The following is a 23,376-nucleotide window of genomic DNA, read 5'->3' on the forward strand; positions in this document are numbered from 1 at the left end:
TGTCTGCAGCTCCTGGAAGAGAGCATCTCGCATCGCCATTATAACGATGTGAAATGCAATTTATTTATTTACGTCAGAAGCTGTCACAAGTGAATGAGTGCAGTTACCGACCGGTTTCGCCCTCATTGGGGCATCATCAGGGTAACACAGCAAGTTTTCCATCCACTTGTGACTGAAACCTTACTGCACAATCCACTTCTGTAATTCACGCGTCAAGCACCATGTCCAATGAGGATCGGTGGAGTGCTCGGCACACTCATGTTTCGATTTTCCCACCGATCACATCACGTGCCTTCTGCTTCAATGGTTTGCATTAGCAGGAACAATTGTCTGGGTGGCAGACGGATGGTTGTTCTGTGTGGATTATGCCGTTTTACCGTGTGAGACATAATCCACGGCGATGCTCAACAGAACAGTCAGGAGGTGCATCTGATGTATGTATGTATATATATATATATATATATATATATATATATATATATATATATATATATATATATATATATATATATATATATATATATATATATATATATATATATATATATATATATATATATATATATATATATATATATATATATATATATATATATATATATATATATATATATATATATATATATATATATATATATATATATATAGAACAGATTTCAAATATCAGTAAATATTTCAGTTTTGCTGCAACTGTCTCAGTATGTCATTGTATCCAAAAATCTCCACATACCATTCAAAGATGCCTCTGGAATCTGTTGCTCAACCGCACCGATCTCATTGCACACTTCAGCATAATTTGCAGGTGGCTTTTGGTCAACCAAACTTTCATCCTCTTCTTCCTCGACCATGTCGTATCGATACATATCTTCTGGCCCAGTTGTTACCCCTACGTATCACATACAGTATTAAAAGGTTACTTGCTGTTCTCAAATAAAGAACTCCACAACATGCTTACCTGGTTGTCAACACAAGATAACAGGAGGCAAATTATAACAATGTACTCTGTATACAAGACGAGAAGCAAGATCTAATTTGACGATAAAAGGTTGAAATTAATAATAGTTTACCTTCTACCACCTTTTTATTTCACCAAATATTGCCCTTTCTCCACCACCACCACTACCACCACCACCACCAATGACGTACACCGCCCCTCCCTATTCCATCCCCAGGCAATGTGCACATTGTCATCGCGAGCTGCTAAAAGGGCGCACTCAAGTTTTCACTCCGTCTGTTTTCCTTGTTTTCATGTTTGTTTGTCCGGGCAATATCTCTGCCATCCTTTGAGCGAGAAAGCTTAAATTTAGACACAATAGTGAAACAAGTACTTTGGCAAAAAGTGTATTTTTTTATTTTATCAATTAATTGATGTATTATTTAATTATTATTTTCGATTTATTAATTATTTGTTTTCTTTCTCATCTGGGCAATATCTCTGGCACCCTGAGAGATAGGAAGTTGATATTTGGACACAACAATGACTAAGGGATTTGGCTACAAAGAGCATTCTTGATTTATGGATTAATCAATTCAGTATTTAAATTTTATATTAATTACTTCATTAATTTTCAAAAAAGTTACATATTTGGACTAAACAGTGGTGGTTTAGGTATACTTTAGCCAATTGATTAATAAATTAATTATTTTATGATTTTTATTTACTTATTTTAATTACACAATTAAATCAATCCATTATTGTACACCACTCCCTCCCAATGCAATCTCCATGTGCTGCAAAGCGGCATCATGAGGCACCAAAGGCACCACAGCTATGTCGTGCTGGAGGATATGTTATTTATTTGGCATGGGGGAGGTGGACTTTGAATGCATCTCAACTTGTATTTTCTTATGTTCAGAATGGCCATCAAACCTGGGTTCAAATTGGTGGTCCAGTTCTTCACTGTCATGCTGGTGTTTATCATGCGAGGCAAAGGATCAATGTGTGCGCCGTCACTCAGATGGACATTAAACTGAGTCCCACCTGACAGCATTAGTTGGTGGACGTTCAAGATCCCACGGTGTCCTTCGCGAAGAGGAGGTGATATATTGCCAGCACAAAGACCATTCCAAATTGCTGCTCCAACCTACTTCATCGAACATCAGGCTGGTCCAGCAGATTCGTGAAAGACTCGAGCCAAACACCTTCCCCGGCAAACCCAACGTAATGGGAAGAATTGCGGCCATTAAAGGCTCATCATCATCAAAAAATGGAAATACTTCTTGCTTCAACTGCACTAGGCTTGCCCGGGTGAAATGGATTGTGTGGGTGTTTCCTTCTAACCACGGGCCATAAGATCCATCGCAAGCTACAACATGCATTTTAGACTGAAGAGCAATAGGTAAATAAATAAATAAAAGCTGACCTGCAAAGCCAACAGGGCTTACGGGAGACAAACGCCAAAGGCAGCAAGTAGGCTATCTACTAACAAAAAGTGAAAATTAAATGAAAAAGAATAAAAGTTGCAAGGTAGATGTTTGTTATAAAGAAAAGATGCCATGGTGTCCTTGGCAAAGTAAGCAAGTTGTCGCCAGCACCCTAAACAAATTCCAAATTCCTGCCCTGACTGACTGACTGACTGACGGGAAAACAAATGGCAAACCACCCAGCACAACCTTTGCCAAGACACTGCTTCAGTGAGGGCGAACACACTGTGAAGAGCATGTGGAGCGATTTTTCATGATCACGGAAAGTGGATGGAAAACTGAATCCAACACAGGAAAAAATAACAGACTGCAGTAAATAAAGGAAAAGGTCAAGATTTGGTCGAATTATTAATAAAATATTCAATATATTGCCTGATTTGGGGAGATTTTCCACAGATTTTGTTCCCACAAAGTATTGAATTCAGAAAAAGTAAATAAGATAAAAAAAAATACACAACAATTCTATGCACAAGTAATATCGCAGCTGCTTTCGACGAGAATCACTGTGAATCTCTCCGTCGATTTCTGCCACTAGATATTAAATAAAACTCCATTAAAACAATCTCTAGAGAGCCCAGTCAAAGGGAAATTTGATTTGAAAGTCGAAAATACAATTTTTCTCTCAAGTCCAAAATCCTCCATGGGTTGCCCATGGACAATGCATTTTACCAACAGGGAGACACAAACACAGGACATGATGAAATTAAAACGAAATTATAAACGGCAAGCAGAGAAAAAATGCAAACTGGATCCATGGCACTTTAAAGTAAATAAGTCTTCATTATGATGTCCATGTATGCTCATCTACATAGGAAGTACACAAACGTGGCAGTCTGTACAGAATATTATAACAGTGCACATCTGTTGGGTGACCGCTAGACTACCGTTATTCTCAGGTTTTCCGTCTGTCTATGTCTGTCTGTTTGTATGTAATGGACAGCTCTGGAGGCCAGAGGAGTCAACCGATTTTGATGAAACTTGACTGGTAGGTTCATACCAGGATCTAGTTGTATGCTTTTGAGCACCATTGCTATGGACAAAACCGTTGCCGAGCAACGGGACTTTGAATCTTTTGAAAAAAATCCGAACGTTTTTTTTTTTTCCGAAAATCAAAAAATCGGCTTCCGCGCTTTTATGCGCACTATAATCAACCTCTTTGCCAAAAAATTTCAGCTCGATCTGGCAAAAACTGTATGACTAGTAGGCAATTATATAGCGACACCCATGTCGCCTACCGGCTTGTTATTTTGTTTGTCTGTCTGTGTTTTTAGAGAGTGTTAGTCGTCCTCGTACGCCATGTATCAATGGTATTCCTTGTGCATCGAATTGTCTTGTTTTTTTTTTTAATTACGCTGTGGGATTCAAATTGTTAGAGGAGGGTTTTGGAAATGGAAAAGACGTATTTGAAATGAAAAAAGAAAACATCATCAAAACAAAACAAAACAAAACAAAATACTGGCTCCAAATATGGTAATTTTATGATGACGATGATGATGACGATAAGACATGAACGGGTGAGTCTACACTCAAAATATGGAAATAGGTACAGTGGGGTCCAAAAGTTTGCATACACTCGAGCAGAATACAGTTGACTTCCATTTATACCTCTTTTCTTTACAATAATCATAATTCTTTCCATTTCTAGAACAATTTCAACCATTCTCCCTTGTTTCTATCAAGGGTTTCTGCAACTTTTGTACTTTGGATGATTTTATTCACAGTTTAATTCATGATGTGCCAAAAATAGCGAGTCTAAAGTTTACATACACCAAGGTGACTTGCTGTATGATTGGCTTTCGAAAGACCTAGAATGTTCGGAAATGGCGTTCTGTCACTTGTATTGTGTCCCCCACTCTCTGCGGATTATAATTGTTATGCAATAGGTCAGCTAGTGCTCCCATGGCTGTATAAAGGGCCTAGGTTTCCTATTCAGGCCCTATTTCCACTTGAGTCAGCATGGGGAAGGCAAAAGAATACTCTCAAGACCTGAGGAAGAGCATTATCCAGTTGCACAAATCAGGGACTTCTCTAGGGGCCATATCTAGGCAACTGGAAGTGCCACGGTCATCTGTCCAGATGATTGTGCATTAGTATAGGGACCTCGGGACAACCAAGATCCTTCCAAGATCAGGCCGCAAGTCCAAGTTGACACCAACTGATGAGAGAGCATTGGTCAGAAAGGTGCGCTTCAACCCCAAAACTACCAAGAAACACCTGTGCCAAGAATTGGAGGCTTCAGGGACGAAGGTGTCACTGTCCACCATCCAGAAGGTACTGCACCGAAACGGACAAAATAGAGCACGAAGGAAGCCCCTCCTTCAAAAACGCCACTGCGAAACCAGGCTGAAATATGCAAGAAAGCACAAGGACAAAGATAGAGGCTTCAGGCGGAGTGTCCTTTGGTCTGATGAAACCAAGATCAAACTTTTTGGCCACAAAGACCACAAGTACATCTGGCGAGAGAAGGGAGAGGCCTTCAAACCGAAGAACACAATACCCACGATGAAGCATGGTGGTGGCAGCATCATGCTGTGGGGATGTTTTGCTGCTCGTAGTCCAGGAGCACTGTATAAGATAGATGGCACCATGAATAAGGAAGACTACTTGGAAATTTTCCAAGGGAACCTGAAGCAGTCCACTCGAAAGCTGAACCTCAGACGTCGCTGGACCTTCCAACATGACAACGACCCAAAGCATACTTTCAAGTTGGTTGCTAGATGGTTTCAGCAGAACAAGTTTGATATTTTGGAATGGCCAGTTCAAAGCCCAGACTTAAATTCAATGGAGAATTTGTGGATGGAATTGAAAAAGAGAGTGCAAAAGAGGAAACCCACCAATTTGATTGAACTCTACCAACACTGTTAAGAAGAATGGGTTAAAATACCTTCAGAGAATTGTAAGAAGCTGATTGATGGTTATCCTGCAAGATTGACTGAAGTTCTAAAGGTTAAAGGCCATACAACAAAGTCTTAGACAATATTAGAGTGTGCTGTATGTAAACTTTTGACCCGCTATTTTTGTCACATCATGAATTAAACTGTGAATAAAATCATCCAAAGTACAAAAGTTGCAGAAACCTTTGCTAGAAATAAGGGAGAATGGTTCAAATTGCTATCGGAATGGAAATTGTTCTAGGAATACAATAAAGAATGATTATTGTAGAGAAAAAGAGGTATAAATGGAAGACAACTGTATTCTGCTCAAGTGTATGCAAACTTTTGGGCCTGACTGTATTTTAAATAATACTGGAGAACATCTGTGCTCGATAGACTACAAACATTCCTCAAAAGATGAGAAATGTCTGAGAAGCAAGCAAAAACAACACAGAGATTAAAAAAAAATTAAATTTGGGCTACTTGGTGTTTAATCAATTGATAAATAGCAAAATAGTGGACTCTCACCTGGATCTGAAACTGCATATCCCTGAGAGAGACTGCTGGTGGCCTCGGCTACTTCCCCATAGAGCGTTGGCTCAAGAGACCTGAGTCTCTGTGCAGAGTGTGAAAGGTCCTGACTTACACTGGTTAGCAAAACCACCATGGAGTCCAATAGGCCACTCAGGAACGGTTGAAGACCCAGAGCTTCCAAACCCTGGGCTACGTCCACAGCATCAGAACGCCGGGAGGCCAAACCTTCTATTGCACGTCTCAGAACGGCATATGTGGCAAAGGAAAGGCGCTCCCGTGCCAGAACGAACAACTCGGAGCGAACCTGAGCACTCTCTGCACAAGCAAGCAGAGCCTCGTAATCTCCAATCCCCAACTCCCGCTCCACGGCCTGTGCTACGTGGGAGTTGACACCTTGGGTTGACAGCCAGGCCGGGAAGTCTTGCCTTGGATCCAGAACCAATCCGCACGCCATGCCTTCTCAGCAGTGACAGCTGTCAGAAACTGCGGCCAGGGAAAAATATTATGGTAAAGAATCACTTTTAAAAAAATCATCAGATCTGGATCCGGATTCGGATCTTCACCAAAATCTAATCAGTTCGTCCTTGTCACACACTGAACCTGTCCACAATTTCATCCAGATCTATCCACAACTTTTTGAGATATCCTGCTTGCAAACAGAGACAAACAAACAGACAGAAAGGGGTGAAAACATAACCTCCTTCACTTTCAGTGGTAGAGGTAATTAGAACAGGACTCAGTAGAGCGCATACCACCACCAGGCTGAACAGTTGACGTTTTGTATCCTACCGAAAGGCCAGATCTGCATCCGGACATGAACAAAAATTTAATTGGCTTGGTTTTGTCTCCTATCCAACTCATGCACCTTGTTTTGTCATAACCTGTCAACAACTTTTTGAAATAACATGCGATATATTGTTTTTGGCCCCATCTCTCAATGACCAGTGAAGAATCACTTTAAAAATGAAAAAGTTCTCGGATGTGGATCCGGATCTTCAACAAAATCTAATCAATTCGTCCTTGTCACACACCCAACCTGTCCACAAAGTTTCACCCAAATATGTCCACAACTTTTTGAGATAAACTGCTTTATATCGTTTGTGGTCCGATCTCTCAATGGTGAAGAATAACTGAAAAAAATTCTTGCATCCAGATTCAGATCTTCACCAAAATCTAATCATTTTGTCCTGATCACACACCCAACCAGTCCATCTAGTTTCGTCCAAATCAGTGCAGATTTTGAGATATCCTGTTCATAGACAGATAGGGGTAAAAACATAACCTTGGCCCATCTTCGGTGGCAGAGGTAAAAAAAAAAAAAGTGAATTTAATTCACTCAAACAATTCTTTCCTGAAATAAACATAAGGAAAAGAATTATAGAATGCATTAGTAATAAAACATAGAGCTATCCGACATACCTTGTTTCCAAAATCACGGCTGACTTCACACCTCAACTCTTTCATTCCTCATGTCTCACATCTGTGGAACCACCTTCCCAAAGCTGTTCTGTCTCACTCTTCCCTCCAGGGCTTCAAGCAAGCAATGTACCACCATCTCCAATTCTGTTCTCTGATCTTTATTTACCCCCATTAATCTTTCTGAACGACCATTTTACTTACTAATTTCTGTTTCCTCCCCTTCTCCCTCTCCTCTTTTCCTGTTCGTTCATTCTCTTGACGTTTGTCCCACTGTCAGTAATATCTCACTCTTCCATGAACCTCACTCCGATTATGATAATAATAATAATAATTTTTAAAATCTTAAAAGAAGGGGGGAGGGGAGGAAAGACGCTTTTGACTTTACATAAGTAATGCCCTTGTGGGGAGGCAGGACAACCTGCCTTTGTTAGGCAGGCTGGTGGAGGCAGGCAGGCAGGCAGCTAAAACAACCCCAGCTGTCTTATTGTATCTTGACTTTTCATGTGCATTGCACACTTTGTTGTTCATAAATCCATAATGTATTAAACAGTGGATGAAAGGGATGGAAAAATGAGTGGAGAGAAGATATATGGAATGTGTGCGTGGACAGGGTCTTCTGCCACAACAAATTGGGGGACATCTGATATGCCCACGTGGTTGAGACAAACATTATGATGTGACCTCCTTTGTCTGAGCCACCCCAATGGCACGAAAATAATTTACACGAGATTATATATATATATATATATATATATATATATATATATATATAGAAAGAGAGAGAACGAGAGAGAGAAAGAGAGATATAGAGAAAGAAAGAGAGAGCGCGTAAGGGAGGGAGAGAGAGAGAGAGACAGAGACAGAGAGAGAGAGATAAAATGGAAGACCAAGAAGGAACCCAAAGAAGTAAAGAGCAAAGATCAAGTCATCAGGAGGAACCTGGATAGGATTTGGGTTTCAGTCACTACTGCACCACTCTCAAATCTATCCAGGTGCAGCGAAGTGAGCCTTACAGAAAAATTGCTGCAATAATTCACTTCTCCTTGGAGCCCTGTTCTTCAATGCACGACCTGCGAGCCACTGGCAGCCCCTGGTGGCCTAAAGTGTGGCCCCTGACGCGCGGCCGATGATACACAATGTGAAAACGTCCCACCATAATCTGTCATAAATGCTTTCAAATGAGTGTTCCAATGTGATGCATAAAATTAACGTCACATCAGTAGATGGCAGGACGCAAACAATTATGCTTGCAGCCCAGCAACCACAACAGAAATATATATATATATATATATATATATATATATATATATATATATATATATATATATATATATATATATATATATATATATATAATAAATAATAATGATTTTTAAAAAAAAAGAGGGCGTGGAGGTGGAGTCTAATAGCAGCCATTCTGGAGTCTTGAGGGCGATGTGCCAGCTCTCATACTGATGTCTTATCGGCAAAAGTGCCCCCCTCCTCTAAATAATAATGACGATCACTGCCTCAGAGAAATAGATAATGAAAGAGAGGAATAGAAAGGAAAAGAGATGAAAGATAAGAAAAAGCAACAATAAGAATGAATAAAGAGAATGATGGAAAAAAACAAAACAAATAAAGAATTGTGCAAAAAAAAGAAAGAGATACAACAAAATAGAAAAGGAGAAAGATATGTGAAAGCAATAAAGAACAAAGATGTCGGGAAGAACACGGACAACGAGATTTCAGCAGTTACTACTACAACATGTACAAGATTGCAGCGGTCCAGCGGTGGGGGGGGTGGAAACCGAGAGGGCGGGTGAGGACGAGAGAGGAAGAGGGCGAGAGAGAGGCTGTGAGGGTGAGGATGGGAGAGGGAGGGTGTGTGTGAGGGTGAGGATGGAGAGAGAGGGAGAGGGAGAGAGAGAGGTGTGAGGGTGTGAGGGTGAGGATGGGAGAGGGAGGGTGTGTGTGAGGGTGAGGATGGAGAGGGAGAGGGAGAGAGAGAGGTGTGAGGGTGTGAGGGTGAGGATGGGAGAGGGAGGGTGTGTGTGAGGGTGAGGATGGAGAGAGAGGGAGAGGGAGAGAGAGAGGTGTGAGGGTGTGAGGGTGAGGATGGGAGAGGGAGGGTGTGTGTGAGGGTGAGGATGGAGAGAGAGGGAGAGAGAGAGGTGTGAGGGTGTGAGGGTGAGGATGGGAGAGGGAGGGTGTGTGTGAGGGTGAGGATGGAGAGAGAGGGAGAGGGAGAGAGAGGGTGTGAGGGTGTGAGGGTGAGGATGGGAGAGGGAGGGTGTGTGTGAGGGTGAGGATGGAGAGAGAGGGAGAGGGAGAGAGAGGGGTGTGAGGGTGTGAGGGTGAGGATGGGAGAGGCAGGGTGTGTGTGAGGGTGAGGATGGAGAGGGAGAGGGAGAGAGAGAGGTGTGAGGGTGTGAGGGTGAGGATGGGAGAGGGAGGGTGTGTGTGAGGGTGAGGATGGAGAGAGAGGGAGAGAGAGAGGTGTGAGGGTGTGAGGGTGAGGATGGGAGAGGGAGGGTGTGTGTGAGGGTGAGGATGGGAGAGGGAGGGTGTGTGTGAGGGTGAGGATGGAGAGAGAGGGAGAGAGAGAGGTGTGAGGGTGAGGATGGGAGAGGGAGGGTGTGTGTGAGGGTGAGGATGGAGAGAGAGGGAGAGAGAGAGGTGTGAGGGTGTGAGGGTGAGGATGGGAGAGGGAGGGTGTGTGTGAGGGTGAGGATGGAGAGAGAGGGAGAGGGAGAGAGAGAGAGGTGTGAGGGTGAGAGGGTGAGGAGGGTGAGAGAGAGGGAGGGTGAGAGGATCGGGCGAGGGAGAGGAGGGGTAAGCGAGGCCTTCTGCAGCTATAAAGGAGAGGAGGAGTGAATCAATGGTGGCTCACTAATGATATAAAAGGGAGGATAAGCGAGAACACATCGGATTGTGGCTCATCGTGTCACAATATCGGGATTTTCATAAAACAATAGAATGACTCAGACTCCTTTTCACACACGGACGCAACCTCATGTAAGACTCCCCAAGGTTTCCATTCACGCTGCTTATGTTGCAGACGAGGATGGGAGATGTGGTCAAAAAAATCATGTGATCGGTTCGTGTGTTCTCGGTATAAAATGGAATCAATAGAACTTTAACATTCATTTGACATTCGATTGAAAAGCAGAACTTACACAATTATGGATCGTTCCGCTAGTTCAGGCCTCTTTATCACAACACATTCGGTTCCATCAGACGCGTGATAATCACTGCAACAAGTCCCACTGTAGTTGGTTGTCGTGCAAGGCCAAACTTGCACCAGATCCCAGAATGAAGGTCAATGCTCGCAGCGCCGACCTGTAATTCAAAACACAGTGCAAAACGTGCAAACGGTCGTCAAACACAACACACTGCACGACGTTCCTCCTCCTCTTCTTCTTCTTCTTCTTCTTCTTCTTCTTCTTCTGCTTCTTCTTCTTCTTCTTCTTCTTCTTCTTCTTCTTCTTCGACTTCTTCCGCCTCTTCTTCTCTTCCTCTTCTTCCTCTTCAGTGTTCCCTCCATTTTTTATTTGAAAAAAAAAAGTGTTTCCAAAATTTTTAAGGATACATATTCGCAGAAGCTTGGCACAAACAAACTCAAAATACATTTCTGTTTCTCAGTTGGAGGAAGTATTGCGGCGGAAAAAAAAGCAACGTGCTCACAGTTGAAGGCTCTATCTACCACTAACTATACCATCATGGACTTCAAATAGGCACTAAGTGAAGTAGGAATACTGCTTCAAGGCGAGAGCATATTAACAAATACATTATTCCATACCGAATATAGATATTTAAAACACACATAACCTCGGGACAAATTGATGACATATCCGCTTTGTTTCATGAAGAAATTCTCCAATGACACCGTGTATATTTATTCTCCGTATATATTTATTACGTACACAAAGATAATGGCAATTTGACCGCGTCTTCGAGTTTGGAACGTGACATGTATCGGCGGGTGCCAACCACCGCCTCCAAACCCACGTTGTCCCTCAACACTCGGAGTGGTGCTAACTTGCATTCGGAAGCCATTTTGTATCCATAGAGTGCGGTGTACCGAACCAGCGACCGTTATACGTGATGCCGAATGTGTCCGTTTTCTTATCGAGATTTCTCTGCGCCCAAAAGGGAGATTATATTACTTGTCGGCTCTCCCCCATCTTCAGAAGCATACAATCAGAAAGGATTGATTTAACCTTCAAATATCGCAGCATCAGCAACATCAGCAAACATCAGCAAAATGAATTGTGTGCTGCTTGTGTTGGCCTGAAGATGGACGCTAATGAGTCCCTCGTTCGAGGTGGACAGAGCGTGTAGTGAAACACACACAGGTAGTGACAGTTTGAATAATGTAGAGTGCTCGCCGAGTGGCTTCAGCACTCCAACACAACGGTTGATAAGGATTGACTCACTTGGCAAGCGATTAGCGACCGCCGATCCATCATATTAAAACACACAACTCCCGGAGACCCCCAAAATATCAAACTATGTCCAAATTGGACAAATGAAAACATCTTTAGTTTCGGAACTGCTGCTAAGTTCAATTCTGGAGTTTAAATTTTGTAATTCAGCTTAGTTTAATAGATTCTCGAGGTTATGGCATGTGCGGAAATGAAATAAAGCCACAAATGCTGGCGTCTCCGGGCATTTATAAGCATTGCAGTGTATCCAGCGATTTGTTGGTATGATGATCAAGCGTTCGATAATATGAGTGAGGAAAGTGAAAAAAGAAAATTTTATCATTAAGAAATCAATGTGGCCTGTTCCAAGTCAAGGCATGGTTGAGCAGGCCAAAAAAAAAATATGGCGAATGAAGACCCCAACGAGGTAACCGAGGATGCGGCTCGAGGAAAAGCAAGGTGGCCGAGGATGCGCACGATGAAGGATCTAATTAAAGAAGGCCATTAATTATGTTCAAAAGGGGTGTTTTAATTAATCCAATCACCGATTTTCACTCATGCACTCCCTTGGAGTTCCCTGAGTATGCATGCAAAGTTTCAGGCTGATAAGTTTCATGGTTTTGGAGTTATGGAGGAAACACACACACACACCACTGCTCAGTCGTATGTATTGTTGTGGAAATGCCTTGTAGGGGTACACATTGGCATAGTTCAGTTATCTTCGTTTTAAATGTATTTGTGGTTAATTTGATGTGCGTTGCTTTAACTGTAGACAGACATCATTCACCCTCCACAATGTGTGTGTCCAAAACCACCATCCCTTTAAAACCTCATTTCATGTTCTCACCTCCAGTCTGTCCTTCATATTATTTTTTTTAGCGTTTGGGTAGACCACGAAGTGTGATTCTGCGTGGGGAAACCATGCTCTCGCCAGCTCAAGAAAGGTGGAGGACCGTTCCAAAGAGACAAGTGGGAGGGGGCGTTGCTCCACCAATCAAACGGACTTGTGGGCTCATGATGAGTGAGAGGGGCGTGCTAGACAAGGGTCGTGTGGTGGGGGTGACAGACTTAAAAGCATGTGTAGACGGTGGGGGGTAATTGTGAGATACCCAGGATCGAGCTTGCGAAAGGCTGCGTCTTGAGTCTGTGGAGCATCAATTTCTTCTTACCGATCCCACTCCAACCTGTTCACCACAGATGGCCAGGACGTCCCATTCTGTGTCTTTCCTGCTGTTTCTTTCTCTCGCACTCTTGTGTGATGCCACCCGAACACTGCAGGTGGACCGTCGTCGAACACGCATGATTTCAGTCAGCAACGGTGGCAAATGGGGCACTTGGCGTTTTGTAGATCGGTGTCCATTTGGTTCAAAGGCCAAAGGGTTCATGCTCAAGGTGGGCTTTCTTATTCCTATTCTTTTTAATGAACCAGGCTTTCTTGGAGCGTTATAGGTTCATCGTATACCTAAAGGTTCGGAGTATAGTTCCAGGTTCATGGTGTAGTTATAGGTTCGTAAAATAGTTATAGGTCCATCGTATATTTATAGGTTCGTAGTATAGTTGTTGGTTGGTTGTATAGTTGTAGGTTAGTATCACAGTTATGGGTTGACTGTACCGTTGTAGGTTGGTGGTGTAGTTGTAGGTTGGTAGTATCGTAGTTGGTTGGTAGTATAGTTGTATGTTGGTGGTGTAGTTGTAGGTTGGTGGTGTATTACAGGTTGGTAGGATAGTTGTAGGTTTTAGGTGTAGTTATAGGTTGGTAGGAAAGTTGTAGGTTGGTAGTGTCGTTGTAGGTTGGTAGTGTAGTTGTGGGTTGGTAGTGTAGTTGTGGATTGGTAGTATCGTAGTGGGTTGGTGGTGTAGTTATAGGTTGGTAGGATAGTTCTAGGTTGGTGGTGTAGTTATATGCCTGGTTTACTTTATGGTTAGAGAGGTGGGTTTGGGATGCTATGAACCTGATTTAAAACCCCACTCCCTGTTGAATTAATACCAGGTGGGGTTGACTCGGCCTGTCTTCCTTCCGAGGTCTGTGAAATGAATGCCAGCTTGCTGGAATACTGTGTCGGAGTGGCGACCGGTCTAGGATTGTGCCCAATAGCCAAGGAGACTGCTTAAGCAGCACCAACGCTCTGCACAGAGTATGGTCCCAATGGATGGTATAGTTATAGGTTGGTGGTATAGTTATAGGTTGGTCGTATAGTTGTAGGTTGGTGGTGTAGTTGTAGGTTGGTGGTAGAATGTAGGTTGGTGGTATAGTTGTGGGTTGGTTGTATAGTTATAGGTTGGTGGTATAGTTATAGGTTGGTGGTATAGTTGTAGGTTGGTGGCATAGTTATAGGTTGGTCGTATAGTTGTAGGTTGGTGGTATACTTGTAGGTTGGTGGTATCGGTTTTTCAGGGAATTGTATGGATGGAGAAAAACGATGTAGCAAGGAAATGATGAACAAGTCGGTTTACAGCAATGAAAAATCATGGCATTTTGAGTGTGTCCCTTCACTACACATTGGGCTGATAGGATGGCCGAGAGGTACGCACACTCACATCTCGCTGTCTAGCTTGGGTTTGAATCCCGACCCAGCTACAAACTGCTGTCCCGGTGTTTTACAGGCAGGGTGATTCATCATTGTGTGTGCCGTCCATGGGATGGAAGTTAAACTGGGTGTCCAGTCTGTCGGTATTAGTTTAACTTCTTCCGTTAAGTGCTACAGATCTTCAGAACCAATTTCTACCTGATAGCTGTAACTTGACACAGCGATGTACCTTGGTGTGAGCAAACTACACCTTGTCAAGTTAATTACTTTTATATATTTAATTAAAGTTTTTCTATTGACATGAATCTAACACTCATCGTGGATGGAGCTTGTGAATAAATCACATGCAGGACAATCACATCATCAGACTGTACTTTTACATGTAATGCAAGGACTTGAGAAAACAATGGACAAATGTACATGGTATCTGTGATTATACACATGTGGGTCTTATTGTCTCTCTTTCTCTTCCAAGGTACATCCCGACCAAGGTATTTTCCATGATGATACTGCTCTCAATGGTATCACCTTGATCTGCAAGTCGGAAAGAAAAAAGTTTGTCAACATAATGTCAGATTCTGGAGAGTACGTACAGTTTTTCAAACTTATTGTTGCTTTTGGTGTAGTGGAGGTGCTTGATGGGGGTGGGAGTGATTTTCGCTTCATGTGTTTTGGGTAATAACGGAGAGAGGGAAACATGAGATATATGATACAATACAACGAAACAAGAGTGAGTGACTCGGGATGCTACAGGGCTGTGTTCTGACATCGTAAGTCATGAGGATAATTTACATTATTTGATTTGTTTTTGATCAAAAAGGGAAAAGATCTTGAATCAACATAATAACGAGAAAACAGCGTAGACTGATTCATGGAAGTCTTTCAAATGATACTGATGTCTTCAGCACTTTCTGCTCATGTGATGTTTGTAGGTGTGGATGAAGGGCAATGAATCATTGTCTGATTAAAATCCATCCATTGGGACCATATCCTGTGCAGAGCATTGGTGCTGCCGAAGCAGTCTCCTTGGCTACTGCGCACAATCCTGGACGGGTTGCCACTCCGACCCAGTATTCCAGCAAGCTGGCATTCATTTCGCCGACCACGGAAGGATGACAGGCCAAGTTAACCCCACTTGGTATTAATTCAACAGCTAACCAGGATTTGAACTCAGCACCCCAGGATTCCAAACCCACCACCATAACCATGATGCCAACACCTGGCATGATGAAAATGAATATTTAACAAATAAACAAATTCATCCTGATCGTTCAATCACCACTGCGGTTTCTCCACGTCGCTGTTTATTCCTTATGTATTATGTCAGAAATTTCTGGGGGAGCACCTGTGCCGCTGATGCAGTGCCCCCTTTAGAGCAGTATTTTTTAATTTGTTCAGGATACCGGTGATAACTCTATCTTGCCTGTTCTTCACGAAGGACACCTTGGGGGTCGAAACGCTAAAAGATGTGCTCACGACTAAAACTGATGACAGAGTGTTTTATTATCAATTGGATTAACACCACAACATTGTCCTTGTATCCTGTGTGTTGTGCAGCTGGGGTTCCTGGACACAGCCTCAATGGTGTCCACGAGGTCACCTGTCGGCATTCCGCCTGCGAGTCCAAGCCCCACAAGGTGCTTTTAGAGATGACACCGCTGCCAACAACATTGACTTCAAATGCTCAGATAACTCAACGCTTGTAGGACGGGGCACAACCGATGGTGAATATGGATCTTGGAGTGAAGATTGTGGTGCAAAGGCGATTTGTGGTCTGCGCACTAAAATAGAAAAATGGTTTGTTATCAGAGATGACACAGCACTTAATGATGTCCAGTTTTACTGCTGTAAATGAATGATGGTGTGAAGAAGAAAGAATAAAGTGAACTGGAAATAATGTTCTCATGCTGTAAGTCTGATGTAAGGACAAATGCACAAAATAGTGTGTTCTGCATTCCTTTTAAGACGCCATCTATTCATGACATATCAATATGGTGGAATATTTACTCTTTTCCTCTTCCCTCCATAAACAATGCTCCAACATTCCTGGAGTCCCAACTGCCAGTATTTGTTAGAGGACGGTAGAGAATTGTGTCCTTCACGAAGAGTAGGTGAGCTATCACCGACATCATTGCCAAATTCCTACCCTAACCCACAGAGAGCATTGTATGAGCGGAACAGCCGTGTGCTCAGCCAATGATGCTACCCCGCAGCAAAGCATGTGAACAAAGGGGGGGAAAAATACATTCTACAACATATTTGTGCAAATCTCTTCATAATCGTTGCCAATAATATTGACGTTAGGTTTGGACCTGTCTCCCACTTGCAATGCTCAACGAGAGAGTTCACAGAACACGATACCCCCACCATGAAGTGTTCCTTCAATTTTGATAAAATGATGATTTCAATAATCGTTCAAAAGAATCCCAAAGTTTAGTGCGATTGAAGTAGTCCAGAAGCAGTCCCAAACACCACCGTAATACATTAACCAGCGAACCTTTGTTTAAATCGACGTACTGCGAAACAGGAGGTGCATGGAAGTATTATGATGGGCAATTTGTGTATTACAGTGTTCAAGTACACAGGATAATTAAATTAAAATAAAATAAAAATTGTGAAAGTTATATAAATAAATTATTTCCGGTTTTACCACCATTTACCACAGTGTCGATTACATCACCCGATCCAGCACATTACATAACTTATTCATGCCTGTTGTTTGTGTCCATTATGACATCCTGCCAAACAAGAAGGGCACTCTGTGACGTCACCAGATATTCTTTTGCCCACATCATTACATCATGGTACATACTTGTACCAAGTATAATTTCAATCCCTGAACCCAGATTCAAAATATTAAATAATTCTGGCTGCCAGAACAGGCGTCTGATCAGGTTGAAATTTTAAACATATATTTCCCATGACTACTGGATCATAATTGTGACGTTTCAAGTCGATTGATGAAGCTGTTCAAGAAAAAGAATTTCTTTAAAGATTCAATATGGTTGCCAGACCATGTGATCCATTAATAATTCATGAACACCCTGGTATCTGTCCATGACGTTTTGAGTTATCCTGCTAACAGACAAACATATATGGGAGAAAAAAAAAAACCTCCATGCTCCTTCGGTTGCGGAGGTAGTTACGGGTGTATAATAAATAAATAAAATGTCAAAGCAGGATTACGACACCAATTTCAACGATAGTTTTAATTACCTCCACCACGGAAGGTGAAGGTAGTTATGTTTTCATCCCTTTCTGTCTGATTGTTGCAAAATCGAAGATTTTTCAAGTATATTATTATTATTCGGTTTGTCTGTCTGTTTGTTTGTTTATCGCCGGCGGGTCACAATTTTAAACCGATCTTCATGAAACTTCACCACATGGTAGAGTTTGTGATAAGGAAGAAGCCTTTTGTTTTTGAGGTCAAAAGGTCAACATCCTTCAAAGGTCAACAACTTAGGTGGAATTTCTAAAATCCTCAACTTTCATCCAATTCGCTTGAAATTTGAAGAGGAGTTGCATATTTTGTCATTTAATTCAACCGCCAATTATTTTTTAGGTCAAATTTATTTTATGGATTTTGCAAATATCGTGCTCCGCAACAAGGCTTAATCGTGCAAGGCTTATTACATACAAAACAACAGGGTTATTTGTCACATAAAATATCTTATAAATCTTCTCTTTGAATGGATTAACAAAGGATCCCTTCACATTCCATGCCGTAGCCTGGTGTTGGCTTCGTGGTTAGGGTGGCGGCTTGGGATCCTAGGGTCCTGAGTTCAAGCCCTGTTGGCCGCTGAATTAAAAATACACCAGGAGGTTGACTCAGCCTGTCATCCTTCTGAGGTCGGCAAAATGAGCACCAGTGTACTGGTAAGGGGGACACTGTATCAGCGGCAAAGCCGCGTCCCAACCAATGATGCAACCAGCAGCCACAGGCTGCACTCGATAGAGAGATTCCATGCCATTTCTCAACTCGATTGAGACCTGTCTTTTGAATGACAGGCTATGACGTAGGGCAGGCTCATGATAACCCAGAGTCACAGGCCTGATAGGTGATCTTAGCACTCACAATCGCTCCAGGAAAGGTACAACTACATTATCGGCCATGAAAGGAGGTATGTTGAACAAGGTGATCCGTGTACCAAGACTTGAGAGCGGTTCAACTTGGACGAAGAATCCTCCCACAACAATCCCTTTCTGTATCACCTTATTTGCTTCAGCTACGGATTTGAGGAAGAACACGGCTCTTCCACACATTTGAGGCTCCAACTATTGTTGATGGACCAACAACATTAGTCATTGCCTTGACATAAGCCTCCATTTGGATAGCTTGTCCCATCTCACATCTTACTCCATGCTTCCTTGTCAACACCTGAAATGGATGTGCAGAGCTGCTTGCACTTGCTTGGCCAGAACGGCTCGCAGCAACTCCAGCCCATTTACAATTTAGAGGCATGTTTATAGTACTTAAATATATTGTTGCGGTTCTGGAAACCGCATGCCTCCAAGGCAATGGCATCTCTCATACAGTCGTCCCCAGACAGTTATTTCATTAATATACGTGCAGTTAGACCTTTTTCCTCGTGCCTCATGGGTCAAACGGGACGAAGTGCGTTGTGTGGATCTCATAGTTAGGTGTGAGTATATCTCTATCTTCATTCCAACTCTTTTCCTCTTATTCCTGAAATAAATCAACTTATCATTGTACAGTACGGGGCACGAATAGCGCAACTCTTCATTCAGGTCTGATTACCATGGCATTTTATCATCACACAGAACGGGGCACGAATAGCACACATCTTCATTTTGATCTGCACGCTGATTAAAATGGCATCTTACCATTGCATTGTACGGGACGTGCATGGCGTACATATTTGTTCAGGTCTGCACATTAGTTCACAACGGCGTCTTACCATCGATTCTTGCTTGCCACCGTGGCCACCAATGTCTCCCGCGGATGGCAGACATCCATCCGCACCTCCGCCCTGATGCGGCTGCCACCAAGTTGAGGAATGCTGTACGGCCTGGATCGCTCGAAACGCATGGCGTACGGACGGGACAAGCACGTTGATCGGCGCAAACCGCAGTGTGCCGGGGGTGTCCGGGTGGGCATGCGGGACCAGCGCATCCCTTGGCCAGTCACCGGAGCACAGCCCGGAATTTCGTTGCAAGGCAATTCATATCATGGGGTTCGGAGCGAGACGATTCCACGGCTCGGTGGGGTCTCCCCAGATTCACCAGTAAGGCCGCTTCCGGCCATGGCGGCCGGGCTGTGAGGTGGCCAGGGCCCAATGGGAACGCCCCATTCAGGTGGTGATGCATCGTTTTGGGGTGGCGTCCCATCCTGCACTACAGGGCCTATAAATGACGTATCGCAAAGCCATCCAGAGTAGTCATCATGGTCATCCTCATCTTCCTTGCCTGGTTTTGGATCGGTCTCTGCATGCGCCTGCTTCACGCCATCTTCTCCTCCTTCACCCACCTGCCTGACTCCACCTGCTGCTGCCACTCCGCCCACTCGCTCTTGACTCCGCCTCCTCCACCCATTCGCCACTGGCTCCACCCAAAGTCCCTCCATCACGCCTGACGGTCGCGCCCATTATCTGGATCGTCCAGACACTTTGCCGGCACCGTAGCCAAGCAGGAGACGTCACGCCATCTATCAAGGAGGGATCGTTCAGCAAATCATCCCCCCAAAACGTACTGGGTGGCGCGGTCAATCAATTGTGCAACCTATTACAAGCCCGTTCACCTCATCTCCTCTCCTTTTTGCTCATTATCTCTTCTTCATCGTGTGTGTGTGTGTGTGTGTGTGTGTGTGTGTGTGTGTGTGTGTGTGTGTGTGTGTGTGTGTGTGTGTGCATCATGGCGCCTGTCCTCGCTTAAGTTAAAATTGCAGAAGAATTATATCGGGATAAGTCTGCTCCTGCGTCTGCTTTAGTAAGTTGCTTGTTTTGTTGACACACCAAACATTTCTTCCTATCTCTGTTTACACACAACAATAAACTACATTCACGATGCCACATATTTTTCCTCGTCTGCCTGTTAATAAATGATCGTGTGGAAATGTTCCCAGCTCGTTTTTGTCTTTTCTTTCATTGATCCAGCACAGTCCGTATCCTTCGGGACCCCCAATCTTTGATGATAGGAGGGAAACCACGGGGTAACATCCCTGGGTCAGATTGAGGGAGAGTGTGTCGGAGTGGTGCTGAGGTGTCGTCCACCAGACGGCGGTCTCCTTGGGTTAACCTGAGGCGGTCCCTTCGGGTGGGTGCCTGGAATGTCCTATCCCTAAGAGAGGATGATCACCTGTCTCTGTTATCATCTGAGCTCAAGCGTTTGGACATCGGGATTGCAGCTCTCTCTGAGGTTCGGAGACCGGATTGCGGCGAGATAATGGCGGGTGGTTACACCTACTATTGGTCTGGTCGCTCTGATGGTTACCATACCCAAGGAGTTGCTGTAGCTGTGTCCAATAAGCTGACCCCAATGATAATTGAGGTAACACCGGTCAACGAGCGTATTATGAGATTAAGGATTCGTCACTCCTTAGGCGTCATTTCCCTGGTCTCTGTTTATGCTCCGACTGAGGCGAGTGATCTCACCGTGAAGGATGCATTCTACGCCACACTCGAGTCTGTGGTTGATCAGTGCCCCAGACAAGATACACTTCTAGTCTTGGGGGATTTCAATGCATCGACTGGAACTGATAGGGATGGTTATGAGGTGTGTGTTGGTCCCCATGGGTCAGGAACTATGAACCAGAATAGCACTAAGTTCCTTGACTTTGCAAGAAGTCATGGACTTAGGGTGGCTGGTTCATGGTTTCAGCGCCCACAAGCTCATTGCTGGACTTGGTATTCCCACGCTGGCGGTGTGGCAAAGGAGATTGACCATGTCCTCATTGACGGTCGTTGGAGGATGATCCAGAACTGCAGGGTCTACCGGAGTGCTCAGTTCCTCAATACTGACCACAGGCTTGTTGTAGCAACTCTAAAGCTGCAACTTAAGTCCTGGAGAATGGTACCATCCCAGCCTAGGCTGGATGTTGCCAAGCTCAGGGATGAGAGAGTAGCTGAGGAGTTTGCGAACAGGCTGAGTGGACACTTGGGGGGTCTGGGTGCTTTGGGGGGTCCTGAAGAGTTGTGGAACGCCTTCAAGACTACCGTCCTTGATGTTGCCGGTGGATGCCTTGGAGCTCACCGCAGGGCAAAGAAGAATTTTGTCTCTCAAGGGACACTGGATACCATTGAGCAGAGTCGCAGGGCCAGGCTGAATGGCAGAGCTGAGCTGTTCAGGGAGCTGAGGCGTAAAACTGTACGTGCACTGAGGGTGGACAAGGAGGCCTATGTGCGAGGAATCTGTGAGGGGGTAGAGCATCACCTGTGGACAGGTGATTCTCGTCCCGCTTACAGGGGAATTCGCGCATTACGTTCATCCAAGCCCATCCCTCGGAGCACTGCAGTTCGAGCAGAGAGTGGTAGGCTCTTGACAGAGGAGTCTGAAGTGAAGGCCCGCTGGGCCGGTTACTTTGAGCGGTTGTACCGGGCTGATCCCCCAGCTGTCGAGGTGGACGTCAAGGGTGTTACAATCCCTGTTGCTGACCCTCGAATAAACTGTGGTCCACCTTCGCTTGTGGAAACACGGGCTGCGGTGAACCAGTTGAAACGGGGCAAAGCTCCAGGGATCTGTGGCATCCATGCCGAACTTCTCAAGGCTGGTGGAAATGCTGCACTCGTGTCGTTGCATGCAGTTTTGTGCACGGCCTGGAACACAGGCATCATCCCAACTGACTGGAGGAGGGGCCTTATTGCCCCTCTCTGGAAAGGGAAGGGTGATCGCCAAGACTGCAACAACTACCGAGGGGTGACGCTGCTCTCAGTGCCGGGCAAGGTCTTTGCTCGGATAATTCTTGATAGGGTTCGCCACCATCTGCTTGAGCACCAGCGTCCAGAGCAGTCAGGCTTTACACCAAAGAGGTCAACGATTGACCGTATCCTTGCACTTCGTGTCCTCACCGAACGCAGACGAGAGTTTCGGCAGGGGCTGCTTGCAGCCTATGTTGATCTCTGTAAAGCGTTCGATTCAGTGAATCGGGATGTCCTCTGGAGGATTCTTGGTCTTCGTGGGGTGCCACCAAAACTGATCGATCTGATGTCTGAACTCTACTCTGGTACTGAGAGTGCTGTGAAGTGTGGTGGTACCATCTCTGACTTATTTCCAGTTGTTACTGGAGTTCGTCAGGGTTGTGTACTTGCCCCCACACTTTTCAGCACTTGTATGGACTGGATTTTAGGGAGGATGTCGGAGAGATCAAGTTGCGGTGCATCGTTTGGGAATGTCAAGATCTCGGACCTTGATTTTGCAGATGATGCAGTCATCTTTGCGGAGACTTTAGACATCCTCGTGGGGGCCCTCGAGGTGTTGAATGAGGAGTCGGAGCCGTTGGGACTTCGGGTTTCTTGGGTCAAAACTAAGATCCAGGCTTTCGGTGACATCTTGGATGCTGCTGTCCTGTCTGTGTCTGTTTGTGGTGTGGATGTTGAGGTCGTGGAGAGATTCACTTACCTTGGCAGTGATATTCATGTCTCTGCTGGCTGCGAGTCAGAGGTCAATAGACGTCTGGGTCGGGCCTGGGGAGTCATGGATTCACTGGATCATGGGGTGTGGCGCTGCCGGTACCTGTGTGGGAGGACGAAAGTCCGAGTCTTCAGGTCCTTGGTACTTCCAGTCTTGCTCTATGGGTGCGAGACTTGGACTCTGACCAAGGATCTGAGACGGAGACTTAATTCCTTTGGTACCAGGTGTCTTCGGAGAATCCTTGGCTATCGCTGGTCGGATTTTGTGTCCAACGAGCGGTTGCTGAGAGAGACTCGGATGAGATTTGTTACCTGCATAGTCCGTGAGCGTCAGTTGCGGCTGTATGGACATGTGGCTCGTTTTCCTGACGCTGATCCTGCTCACCAGATTCTCTCAGCAAGGGAGTCTCATGAGTGGAGGAGGCCAGTGGGCCGACCACGTGCCTCATGGTTGCAACAGGTTGACCATCATCTCAAGGAGATGGGGATGGGCCTGGCATCTGCCTGGGGGATGGCCAGACGGAGGCCCCTGGAGTACCGGCGGAAAGTGGACGCAGCGACGCGCTGTTCTGGCACATGCTCCCATACCTGACCTGACCTGACCGTA

General features: G+C 44.5%; 2 protein-coding genes across 3 annotated transcripts in view; one reads left to right on the forward strand and one right to left on the reverse strand.

The window, feature by feature from the left end:
- Positions 1-10,851, reverse strand: part of LOC147011992 (uncharacterized) — a 51,774-nt gene extending 40,923 nt beyond the window's left edge. The window contains exons 1-3 of one of the 2 annotated variants that reach the window (XM_085857989.1): positions 10,409-10,781; positions 5,826-6,314; positions 731-886 (exon numbers count right to left, since the gene is read on the reverse strand). In XM_085857989.1, coding sequence (XP_085714115.1) covers positions 731-886; positions 5,826-6,285 — 616 coding nt within the window. In that variant the 5' untranslated portion in view covers positions 6,286-6,314; positions 10,409-10,781. Of the gene's footprint in view, positions 1-730; positions 887-5,825; positions 6,315-10,408 lie in introns of both variants that reach the window. The other variant, XM_085857988.1, reaches the window with a different exon arrangement.
- Positions 10,852-12,739: 1,888 nt separating this feature from the next.
- On the forward strand, positions 12,740-16,081 carry LOC147011993 (vitelline membrane outer layer protein 1 homolog). The gene is made up of 3 exons (XM_085857990.1): positions 12,740-13,048; positions 14,660-14,769; positions 15,742-16,081. Exons 1-3 carry the CDS (start codon positions 12,854-12,856, stop codon positions 16,037-16,039), a joined length of 603 nt encoding a protein of 200 aa, XP_085714116.1. The 5' UTR covers positions 12,740-12,853; the 3' UTR covers positions 16,040-16,081.
- The last annotated feature ends 7,295 nt before the right edge of the window (positions 16,082-23,376 follow it).

Source organism: Eptatretus burgeri, chromosome 15, assembly GCF_056783735.1.
Source record: "Eptatretus burgeri isolate ZD-2024b chromosome 15, Ebu_testis_v1, whole genome shotgun sequence".
NCBI lineage: Eukaryota > Metazoa > Chordata > Myxini > Myxiniformes > Myxinidae > Eptatretus > Eptatretus burgeri.